At 39.2% G+C, this 12,862-nt stretch overlaps 1 protein-coding gene across 4 annotated transcripts in view; it reads right to left on the bottom strand.

Moving 5' to 3' along the window:
• Positions 1 to 12,862, bottom strand: part of FBXO36 (F-box protein 36) — a 79,395-nt gene that overhangs the window by 62,068 nt on the left and 4,465 nt on the right. The window contains exon 3 of one of the 4 annotated variants that reach the window (XM_038574088.1): positions 10,479 to 11,097. The exons of the other annotated variants lie outside the window; for them this stretch is intronic. Within the exon in view, the coding sequence (XP_038430016.1) occupies positions 10,978 to 11,097 (120 nt within the window). The 3' untranslated portion in view covers positions 10,479 to 10,977. Of the gene's footprint in view, positions 1 to 10,478; positions 11,098 to 12,862 lie in introns of those variants that run through there. 4 annotated transcript variants of the gene reach the window in all.

Below are 12,862 nucleotides of genomic sequence, written 5' to 3'. Positions count from 1 at the left end.
GACTGAAAGTTTCCTGAGGGAGGAAAGAAAGTTTTCTTCGCATCGTTGGTGTGGTCTGGCATGTGGTGTGCAGCAAATGCTGAAAGAAGCCTTTTCAGGGCCTTGCCAACCTGGATAGTTTCAACTTTTTGCCAGTAGAAAAATTCTATCTTGTGGTTTTAAATTGTATTTCCTTGATCACTAGTAAGAGTAAGCAGCTTTTCATTTTATTTATTTATTTATTAGAGAGAGAGAGAGAGAGAGAGAGACCATGCACAAGGGGCAGGGTGTGGGGACACAGATGGAGAGAATCTTTTTTTTTTTAAGATTTTATTCATTTATTCATGAGAGAGAGAGAGAGAGAGAGAGAGGCAGAAGCACAGGCAGAGTGAGAAGCAGGCTCCATGCAGGGAGCCCGATGTGGGACTCGATTCCAGGTCTCCAGGATCAGGCCCTGGGCTGAAGGCGGCGCTAAACTGCTGAGCCACTGAGCCACCCAGGCTGCCCAGATGGAGAGAATCTTAAACAGATCCCACACCCAGCTCAGAGCCTGACCCTGGGCTGGATTCCATGACCCTGAGATCATGACCTGAGCTGAAATCAAGACTCAGGCACTTAATGACTGAGCCAACCAGGTGCCCCTTCAGATAACTTTCATTTCTTTGCCCATTTTTCCATGAAGCTATTTATCTTATTAATTTGCCTCAACATTTGCGAGACTATTTTACAAGATCTTCCAAGTAGGATATTCCATATCCTTTCCTAGTCCTTCATCCCACGGAGCCTGTATTTACCCTAAATCCCACACGCTGCAGTGGGTGCTCAGTTCCTCTTGTTCTGACCCTTGCTGCTGTGTAAATGGAGACTAGATGATTATCATCAATTATGGTGAAGTCATTCTTTTTTTTTTTTTTAAGATTTTATTTATTTATTCATGAGAGACAGAGAGAATGAGAGAGAGGCAGAGACACAGGCAGAGGGAGAAGCAGGCCCCATGCAGGGAGCCTGATGTGGGACTCAATCCTAGGTGTCCAGGATCAGGCCCTGGGCTGAAGGCAGCACTAAACCCCTGAGCCACCCGGGCTGCCCAGTGAAGTCATTCTTAAAAAGAAGTCTTTAAGCAACCCAGGCCTCTCTTATTAAATAATCATAATTATTTTAACTTACACTCCTAGATCTTATTATCTAATTATTTTTGTCTTTACTACTCAACTCTACATTCCTTAGTCTAGAATCTAGAGCTTAAAAATGTGGCCCAGCAACTGGCTAGTGGTAGGCATGGTCAACTGGAATATGACCTTCCAGTTGATTTCTGTACTTCTATTCCTGCCTCCCATTACAGTGCCTCCAACACTTGAAGTGCTTTTTTTCCATTCCATTGGTTGTTAATCACTCCTAAAATATCCATCAGCCAGACTGAGGAAGATTATGAAGGGAGGACTCCCTTTTAGTGAGTATTGCTCTGCTCCAAGTACTTGACACTTTTAATGAAAATTTTGTGAATCTCTTACCATTCATTTGTCCACATTAGTAAGGAATCTACATTAATAATGCTGATCCTATCCTCTAAGATCAATACCATTTTAGTAAATAGGGTTTAAAACAAATTCAATGGGTATATTTCTTTTTTTCTTTTCCCCCTAGATTACTGGCCACTTTGTCCTGACCCCCGACTCTCCAAGTTAGCATGTAGTTTCTTTTTTTTTTTTTAATTTTTATTTATTTATGATAGTCACACAGAGAGAGAGAGAGAGGCAGAGACACAGGCAGAGGGAGAAGCAGGCTCCACGCACCGGGAGCCTGACGTGGGATTTGATCCCGGGTCTCCAGGATCGCGCCCTGGGCCAAAGGCAGGCGCCAAACCACTGCGCCACCCAGGGATCCCCTAGCATGTAGTTTCATAACCATGCTGAGTTTGGTTCTCTGTCCAGTGAGCCTTTATAGGATGTCTGTAATCTGATTCCCTCACACATGGGTGTTTCCCATAGAGTATAATTTTAAACATGTTAAAATCAAAATAGACTGCATCAAGTCTTCCAAATTCCCTGTTCAAGATCATAAGGAATGAGTCTGACAAGACTTTTCTCGAGTATTTACAAATCTGTCCAAGTTAAAAAAAAAAAAAAAAAGAAAAGCTTTAATTCAGGTCATCCTTTAACTTTAGATATTGTATTATTTTGCTAGAGTTGTCCTAACACAGAACCACTGGATGGCTTAAATTAGAAGACAGAAGTCAAGGTGTTGGCAGGGTTGGCTTCTTCTAAAGCCTTTCTCTGTGGCTTGTAGATGGCTATGTTCTTCCTGTGTCTTTACACTGTCTCCTCTCTGTGTATGTGTGTCCTAATCTCTTCTTATAAGGACACCAGTCATATTGGATTAGGACTCACCCCAATGACTTTGTGTTTTTTTTGTTTGTTTGTTTGTTTGATTTTTTTAAGGAAAAATAGAGTGAAGAAAATAAGGCACAAATATAGACTGAGAAATAGCAACATTAATGTGGTCATAAAGGCAAGCAGCACTTGAGTTGCCATAGACTCATAAGAGCCAGGAAATAAGAATCCATGGGCTATAAAAAAGGAAAGCATTTCAAGAAAAGGCTGATCAACAGCATGAAATGTCAAGTATGTTAAGGTCATAAAATATCCTTTAGATTTGGCAATTATAGAGTTATTGAATAACATACCAGGCATAAGAGGTAGGAGTTGTCTTAAGGAATGAATGAGAGAAAAGGTCATGGTAGCAGTGAGTACTTTGTTTAGGAAAAGAGGAAGAGATGAGAAACAGAAGGGGATGTTGGGTCAAGGATGTGATTTTTTTTTTTTTTTAAGGTGGCAATTTGAAGGGAAAGAGTACTTCAAGAGCAATTTATTGCATATTAATCTCTGAATCATTGTGAGTCATTCATTGTTTTCATTGAAAATTTTTTTTTCTTTTTTAAAAAGAAGAAACAAAGCTGAGATGTAGCAGTAGCATTTGGAAAAAGCCCAGATAAAGTAAGGCTGGCCAAAGGTTATTCTGCTTGGCCATAATGTACAGATCCCAAGCAATTCATTCAAACTCTCTAAATCCCAGTTTCTCATCTATATAATGATGGTACCCATTTTATAAGTTTGTTACAAGGATTAAATGCCTCACCTATTAAAAGCACTCAATGCTTAATTTTATTATAACTATTAGATTTGTTATTAAGAAGTGGTTTTAGAGGGATCTAGCAAATTCTATTTGTGGATTTTAAGATTTTTTTTTTTAAGATTTTATTTATTTATTCATGAGAGACACACACACACACACACACACAGAGGCAGAGACACAGGCAGAGGGAGAAGCAGGCTCCACAGGCAGGAAGCCCGACGTGGGACTCAATCCAGGGTCTCCAGGATCACGCCCTGGGCCAAAGGCAGGCGCCAAACCGCTGAGCCACCCAGGGATCCCTTAAGATGGTTCTTAGGAGAATAATTGTTCATTGAGACTTTTAGTTAAACAAACAAACCAAACTGATCTTTTACTGAATGACTCAGGAAGTCTATTTCAATGCTAAATCGTACCTTAACCCCACAGTGAAGATTTTTTTTTTTTTTTCACAGTGAAGATTTTTGAAAGTGAAGACTGTCAACCAATCTCTTCAAATCCCTATATAATTCTATAAGCCATTTAGAAATTCTAAATATTATGTAGATGTTAGAACACCAGCATAGTTATTTACTCCTTTAAAAATTTAGTTTAGGGCACCTGGGTGGTTCAGTTGGTTAAGCATCTGCCTTTGGCTCTCAAATAAATAAATAAAAATCTAAAAAAATAAAAAATAAAGAGAACCCAATTTATTTAAACTAAAAAGAAAAATCGCCCATTTCTCCCAACCCCCAACCCTGCTGCAGGCAATCCACAAATCGTTCTCTATATTGTGCGTGTGTTTTTTTTAAAGAGTTTATTTATTTATTTGATAGGGAGAGACCACATAAGCGGGGGGAGTGGCAGAGGGAGAGGGAGAAGCAGGCTCTCTGCTCAGCAAGGAGCCTGATGCGGGACTTGATCCCAGGATCATGAGCTGAGGTCAAGGCAGATACTTAACCAACTGAGCCACCCAGTTGCCCCTGTTCTCTGTATCTATCAGCTTGGTATATATACGTGTGTGTTATATAAACGTATATATTAAATTTCACATATAAGAGATCATATGGTATTTGTCTACCCTATTTCATTTAGCATAATACCTTCTGGGTCCATCTATGTTATTGCAAATGGCAAGATTTCATTTTTTATGGCTGAATAATATTCTGGGATGTGTGTGTACACTACAACAGCTTTGTCCATTAATCCACTGGTGGATACTAATTGTTTCCATATCTGGCTATAATAAATAATGCTGCAATGAACACGAGGGTGCATATATCTCTTTGAATTACTGTTTTTGTTTTCCTTGGATAAATACCCAGAAGTCAAATTCCTGGATCATATGGTAATTCTATTTTTAATTTTTTGAAAAATCTCCATACTGTTTTCCCACCAACAGCACTCTAGGGTTTCCTTTTCTCCACATCCTCACCAACACTTATTGTCTTTTTGATACTAGCCATGCAGACAGGTATGAGGTGATATTTCGTGGTTGTTTTGATTTTTATTTCCCTGATGATGATGATTATTTTTTAAATATTTTATTTATTTATTCATAAGAGAGAGAGAGAGAGAGAGAGAGGCAGAGACACAGGCAGAGGCAGAGGGAGAAGCAGGCTCCATGCAGGGAGCCGGATGTGGGACTCGATCTCAGGTCTCCAGGATCACACTCTGGGCTGAAGGCGGCGCTAAACCGCTGAGGCACCCGGGCTGCCCTTCCCTGATGATTAGAGCATTCTTCTGTGTACCTGTTGGCCATCCGTATGTCTTCCTTGGAAAAATGCCTATTCCATATCTTCTGACCATTTGGAAATTGGATTTTTGTTTTTTGCTATCGTGAGTTCTTCATATATTTTGGATATTAGTCCCTTATTAGATATACAATTTACAAATGTCTGTTGCCATTCAGTACATTTCCCTTTTGTTCTGTTGATGGCTTCGTTTCATTGAAGCTTTAAAGTTTGATGCAGTCCCACTTGTTAACATTTTTGTTTTTGCTGGCTTTCGCTTTGGTTGTCAGATTAAAAAAGTCATCACTAAGACTTATGTCAAGGAGATGCTGCCTCTATTTTCTTCCAGGATTTTTATGGTTTCAGGTCTTGGACATTCAAGTTTTTAGTGCATTTTGAGTGTATGTATGTATAAGATAGTGGTCTATTTTCATTCTTTTGCATGTGACTGTCCAATTTTGCTAACATCATTTATTGAGGTAACTGTACTTTCCTCAGTGTATATTCTTGGCTTCTTTGTCATAAATTAATTGACTAGGGACGTCTGGGTGGCTCAGTGGTTGGGCATCTGCCTTTGGCTTTGGATGTGATCCTGGAGTTCCAGGATTGAGTTCCATGTCAGGCTCCTTGCGGGCAGCCTGCTTCTCCCTCTGCCTATGTCTCTGCCTCTCTCTCTGTGTCTCTCATGAATGAATAAATAAAATCTTAAAAAAAAAAATTAACTGACCATAAATGCATGGGTTTATTTTTGGGCTATTTTGTTCCATGGATCTGTTATGTATATTTTTGTGCCAATATCATACTGTTTGTTCTTTTTTAAGATTTTTATTTATTTATGCATGAGAGACACAGAGAGTAGACATATAGGCAGAGGGAGAATGTAGGGAGCCTGATACGGGACTTGATCCCAGGACCCGGGGATCACAAACTGAGCCAAAGGCTCAACCACTGAGCCACCCAGGTGCCCCATAACATACTGTTTTAATTACTATAGCTTTGTAATGCATTTGAAATCACGGAGTGTGACACTTCCAGCTTTGTTCTTCTTTCTTAAGATTGCTTTGGCTATTCAGGGTCTTTTATGGATCCATACAAATTTTAGAACTGTTCTAGTTCTGTGAAAAATGCCATTGGAATTTTAGGGATTGCACTGAATCTGAAGATTGTTTTGAGTAATATGTACATTTTAAATATATTAGCTTTTCCAATCCATGAATATGGAATATCTTTCCATTAACTTGTGTATTCTTCAATTTCTTTCACTAATGTCTTATGGTTTTCAATGGTTTTAATCCTTGGTTAAATTTATTTCTAGGTATTTATTTATTTGAGGGAGAGCAAAAGTGAGAGAGATCACAGAAGGAGGAGAAGCAGATTCACCACTGAGCAGGAAGCTCAACTCGGCTTGATTGCAGAACTCTGAGATCATGACTTGAGCTGAAGGCAGACGCTTAACCAACTGAGCCAACCAGATGCCCCTATTTCTAAGTATTTTCTTTCTGATGTAATTATAAATGGGATTTTCTTAATTTCTTTTTCTGATAGTTATTAGTATACAGAAATACAACAGGTTTATGTGTACTGATTTTGTATCTTGCAGCTTTCCTGTATTCGTTCACTAGTCTGTTTTCTGATGGAATCTTTAGGGTTTTCTGTTATCTGCAAATAATGATAATGTCACTTATTCCTTTACAATTTAGATACTTTTAATTTCCCTAATTGCTCTGGCTAGGATTTCTAATACTATGTTGAATAAAAATAGTGAGTGGGCATCCTTGTCTAGTTCGTGATTTTAGAAGAAAAACTTTCAGTATGATGTTAGCTGTGTGCTTGTCAAACAGTATACGGCCTTTGTTATATTGAGGTATGTTTCCTCTATACTGCTTCGCTGAAAGTTTTTATCATAAATGAAAGTTGAATTTTGTCAAATTTGTATAATTAATGATCTTTGGATACTGAATATATTAACCCCTTGCCTGCAAAATATGTAGCCAACATTTTCTCCCAGGCAATTTTATTATTTTTAAGTATCATTCATAAAACTTTACTTTTTATTGATCTTTTTAAAAAAAGATTTTAGGTTCAAGTAATCTCTACACCCAACACGAGGCTCAAAATTACAACCCCAAGATCAAGAGTCACATGCTCTACCAATTAAGCCAGCCAGGCACCTAAAAACTTTATTTTATGTTATTATTTTTAAATTATTTATTATTTATTTATTCATGAGACACAGAGAGAGAGAGGCAGAGACATAGGCAGAGGGAGGGGCAGGCTCCTCACAAGGAGCCTGATGTGGGACTCCATCCCGGATCCCGGGATCACAACCTGAGCTGAAAGCAGGCATCCCAACCTTATTTTTAAAGATATTTTATTCATGTATTTGGTTGAGAGAGAGAGAAACAGGCTTCCCGCTGAGCAGGGAGTCCAAGTGGGTCTTGATCCCAGGACCCCGGGATCATGACCTGAACTTAAGGCAGATGCTTAACTGGCCAAGCCACCCAGGCGTCCCCAAAACTTTATTTTAAATGTACTTGAGGGGATCCCCAGGTGGCTCAGTGGTTTAGCGCCTGCCTTTGGCCCAGGGCGTGATCCTGGAGTCCCGGGATTGAGTCTCACGTCGGCTCTCAGCATGGAGCCTGCTTCTCCCTCTGCCAGTGTCTCTGCCCCTCTCTATCATGAATAAATAAAATATTAAAAAAATTAAATGTACTTGATCTGCCATTCTTTTTCCTTTATGGCTTCTGGACTCAAATAATAGTCTCCTTTATTTTTTTATGATACTTTATTTTCTTAAGATACTAGTGTATGTTTGTAAAACGTTTACTTCTTCAATCTATATAAAATACATATTTTGAAAGATTTTGTTTATTTATTCATGAGAGACACACAGAGAGAGGCAGAGACACAGGCAGAGGGAGAAGCAGGCTCCCTGCAGGGAGCTTGATATGAGACTCAATCCTAGGACCCCTAGGATCACAACCTGAGCGGAAGGCAGATGCTCAACCACTGAGCCACGCAGGCACCCAAGATAGGGATTTAATTTTTTCTGTTTTGTGGCTATTTTGATAGCTAGTTGTTACAATAATTATTCAATGGTTCTTTATTTACCCACTGATTTCAAATATTAAATGGGCATTTTATTTTCTATTTTTTTTAATTAGAGAGATTGGGGAAGGAGAGGCAGAGGGTAAAGGAGAAAGAAAATCTTAAGCAGGCTCATGCTCAAGACAGAGCCCAATGTGGGGATTGATCTCACAACCTTGAGATCATAACTGGAACGGGAAATCAAGAATCAGACACTTAACTGACTTAGCCACCTAGGTACCCCTAAGTGGGCATTTTTGATGAGACTCAAAGGAGGGGAGAATTTGGATGTGGGAGTCTGACCCATGTGATTGAGGTCAAATACATAGGACAGCATGAGAAAATGATGGGTGTTCTTTAAGGAATGCCGGGTATGGTGGTCCTGGAGGCAGGAAGCACTCAGTTTATAATAACCTCAATAATAATTTAGAGAAAAACAGCAACCTTGAATTTTAGTATATAGCTAAAAGGCTTTTATTTTTTAAAAAATAAAATTCATTATCCGTTCAGAATAGAAACTTTCAGCAAACTTGAAATAAGAGGAAATATATTTTTTTAATTTTTAATTTTTTTAAGATTTTATTTATTTGCTCACGAGAGACAGAGAGAGAGAGGCAGAAACACAGGCAGAGGGAGAAGCAGACTCCATTCAGGGAGCCTGATGTGGGACTCAATCCCAGGTTTCCAGGATCAGGCCCTGGGCTGAAGGCATTGCTAAACTGCTGAGCCACCTGGACTGCCCTAAAAGGAAATATCTTAAACCTGATTTGAAAAAAAACCTATAGCACACATCATACTCTATGGCAAAGTACTGAAAGCCTTCCCTGTTAAGTCAAGAACAAGACAAGAATGCTTGGTGAAATCATCTCTCTACAGCATTTTAGTGGAAATCTTAGCCAACGTCATAAGGCAAGGACAAATAAGATACAAGAATTAGCATGGAAAAAATGTCACTATTCACAGAGGACATGAATATGTTAGAAAACCTAAAAGAAAAAAAGAAGGATTATTACAATTAGTAAGTGACTTTGTAAGATCATCACAGAAAAGGATTTACTAGAATCAAAAATCAATTGCTTATATTCGTAGCTACAAATAGAAAACATAATTTTAAGAAGAAATATAATTTAAAATAAAATAGTCAAACACCTAGAAATTGAACAAAATAGATGTGAGATTTCTATACTATATGGAATCATTGGCCAAAATTAAGGAATACCTAAAAAAAACCTAAAAACAAAGATATATTATATTTGTGGATTGGAAACTTGATATTGTAAAGATATCAATTCACCACAAATGGAAGTATATATTCATTGCAATCCCAATTAAAACCCCAATGGGTATTTAATTACGCGAAATGTAAAAACAAAAAATAAAATAGCAGATAAGTTAAAAGATTTAATTATTTTCATGGAAAAGGTGAAATTTGGTTGATTTGGCACTGGAAGAGGACAATACAATAAACATTTCTTCACTATTTGCTGCTGTGTTCCAGGCATACTACTGGGTATTTTCCAGTTAGCATTCCCCAGAACCTCAGCTCCTGAGATGCTCAGAGAAAAAAGGCTTCCATAGTTAGAAGCCTATAGAAAAAGTGCCCCATGGTACAGTCTCCTCTTGGAGATTCATAGTGAATAGCAGGATTTTAAAGGCTCTGACAAATTCCAGAGAAGAGAAGCAAATAAATTGTGTTTAGCCCAGGATTCTCCAATCTTATTTGATCATACAAGCTCTGAGAAACACTGGCCTGGAGTGCTTTTTTTTTTTTTTTTTTTCCTGGAGTGCTTTTTAAGTGTATCTGGTTCTTACCATATCCGTGTAATAGCCAAGAGTTGAATTGTTCATTTTATAGATGAAGAAATGGAACATCAGGCAGGTAAAGACTTATACAGGCCACACAGCTACTAATATAGAATCTTCAATGCACGTCTTTCTTAAAAAAAAGAAAAATCTAGTACTTTTACCAGGGTGAAACACTACTGTCATGCAAAATAGAATTTTAGAAATGGAATAAGCCTTCGTGATCTCTTGGGACTGGTAACCTTATGATGTTGAGGAGACAACTGGGGCCCAGACAAATTAAGTGCCTTGCCCCAGGTCAAGAGCTTGCAGACTAGTAGAAGGAATAAAAGAATCCATGACTCAGTGACTCCCAATTAAGTGCTCTACTGCCCCATATAATTAGGAGACAAATATGTGTCAATGTTGGGTGAGACCAAATTAACTGCCCAGATTGAGTAGGTGCTCATACGTGCTCAATGAACAATTTACCTGAGAAAAGAGGATACTGGAGCTCTGTCAGGCTGCCATGTAATTTTGAAATGAGGGTTCAGGAGCCACTTGACTACTTGGTTATAATATGGTAAAGCACTGAATATTGTAATTTTTAAGAATTTAATCCTTTATTTGTATTATTTTATCCACTCTCCCAAAAAGTGCCACATGCCACTTTGATAAATTAAAAGGAATTTACATTTTTGATCAACAGCAATTTCACAGCTCGAATTGGGTACATCCTGGAGGGCCACAGGTTGGGAATCATTTTTCCGAAGTGTGTCACATCTGAGGAATAGACAGATAATGCAGTGGTTATGAACACCTCACAGAACCCGTAGGGCAGGGCCAGGTGTTCGCTGCAGGTGCAGCTGTCAGGAAGAGCCAAAGGGGAAACCAACACATTCCTGACAGGGCTTTGAGCAAGGCTGGGCTGAGAGGCCAAGACAGAGTGAAGAAGGGAAGAGCCTATATATTCAACAGCAGAGGGAAAACTGAGGGACTTTGGGAGACAAAGAGCCAGCCCCCAAAGAGGAGGCTACGTCGTAAAATAACAGGGAAGAGGAAAATAAGTGAATGTAAGCATTCCACTGAAGTTTGGACTTTATTTTTATTTTTAAGATTTTATTTATTTATTCATGAGAGACAGACAGAGGGAGAGGCAGAGACACAGGCAGAGGGAGAAGCAGGCCCCATGTAGGGAGCCTGATGTGGGACTTGATCCTTGGTCTCCTGGATCATGGCCTGGGCCGAAGGTGGCGCTAAACCACTGAGCCACCCGGGCTGTTTGGACTTAAAAGGAGCAGCACTTCTGTGGAGAAACCTCTTGGCTGTGGCTGGTGGCCATTGGGCAGAATGCGTGGAATAGCTTGACGTCTGTGGAAACATTCAGTCCCTCAGTGGGAGATGTTCCCTTAGAGACAAGGAAAGAGTAACCAGAAGCAAAAAGGGAATGTTCACTTCACTCTCCTCTGCTTTATCTTCTCTATGTATGTGGTTCTTGGGGACCTCATGTGGGGGGTGGGGCTAGAGTAGAGCATGATTTAGGGGTTCCTGGGTCCACCGGGAAATTACCATCAGGATATCAAGTTGACTGCACTCCCTCCTACTTCCAAAATGTGCAACCTGATGTCTTGTTGAGAAGTTCTGTTCTTTAAAAGCTCATTAGTTATCTCACCCCAAGAAAGACAATCCTTTACTTTTGCAAAATTATTACCCACATTAAAAAAACTATAAAGCAAAAAAAAAAAAAAAATAAATAAATAAATAAAAAAATTGTAAAGATCAGGAGTTTCTAGACATTAAAATTTCCTAAGTAACCATTAACCCATTTGCACCCCTTCTGAATTTGTTGAATTAGAACTACCCCCTCTCCCAATCAGTAGAATTTGGTGGGCAGCCCCGGTGGCTCAGCGGTTTAGCGTCGCCTTCTGCCCGGGGTGTGGTCTTGTCAACCCGGGATCGAGTCCCACATCGGGCTCCCTGCATGGAGCCTGCTTCTCCCTCTGCCTGTCTCTGTGCCTCTGTGTATGTGTGTCTCTCATTAATAGATAAATGAAATCTTAAAAAAAAAAAGAATTTGGTGACACAGTTATTAATGTTGCCCACCATTTAATGTGGGATATGGCTCAAAGGTGGTACTGGCACAAAAGGTGGAAGGTGAAGTACAGAGCAGGACAACTTCCCAGAGTAAGCGCTATGCATTTACATTTTCAATTTTTATTACTTTTCTCTGATTATAAAAATAAATGTTCATTATAGAAAAACTCAGATCTTTCAAAAATATATAATGCAGAAAGTGAAACCAATCCATAATTCCACCCCTCAGAGTGAAGTGCTTCAGCTGTTTCCTCTGACATTTATTTAAACTTCATTAAAATTTATCTAAACAAAATAAAACTATTGTGGTGTTTTTTTCAAACAGGATCATGGTATGTTTAACCCAGTAACTTACTTTTCTTGCTTAAGATTTGATCTACTAGGGCAGCCTGGGTGGCTCAGTGGTTTAGTGATGCCTTTGGCCCAGGGTGTGATCCTGGGGTCCCGGGATCAAGTCCCATGTCAGGCTCCCTGCATGGAGCCTGCTTCTCCCTCTGCCTGTGTCTCTGTCTCTCTCTCTCATAAATAAATAAAATCTTAAAAAAAAAAAAGATTTGATCTACTAAAGAGATCCATCATATTGTTTTTATTAAAATTTTTTTTTTAGAATTTTATTTGAGATAGTGTACACCTGTGAGAGAACACAAGCAGGGTGGGGAGGGGAGGAGGGAGGGGTGAGGGAGAGCAAGAAGCCAACTCTCGACTGAGCAGGGAGGCCAATCAAAGGACGCTGGGATCATGACCTAAGCCAAAGGCAGATGCTTAACTGACTGAGCCACCCAGGTGCCCCCATCACGTTTCTTTCTTTCTTTCTTTTTTTTTTAAAAGGTTGTATAGTATTCTATGGTATGAGTGATTCACAGTTTAACCAAATTTCCACTAATGGAAAGCGATTTTTACAATTATTTCACTCTGGTGAATTCCTTGCTTGCATAGCCTAGTACACAGGTGAAAGCATTTTTGCACGTCAAATCCTAGAAAGGGGTTTGCGGGGTCAAAAGGTGCATGTGTTAACATTTTTATTAGGCTGTATTTGAATCTTAAATCTTTAAAACTGCTGCACAGTTTGGTACTGGCAC

The sequence above is a fragment of the Canis lupus genome, chromosome 25 (assembly GCF_011100685.1).
Source record: "Canis lupus familiaris isolate Mischka breed German Shepherd chromosome 25, alternate assembly UU_Cfam_GSD_1.0, whole genome shotgun sequence".
NCBI classification, from domain to species: domain Eukaryota; kingdom Metazoa; phylum Chordata; class Mammalia; order Carnivora; family Canidae; genus Canis; species Canis lupus.
The sequence above is the reverse complement of the archived record's forward strand: the minus strand, read 5'-3'. Positions and strand labels throughout refer to the sequence as shown.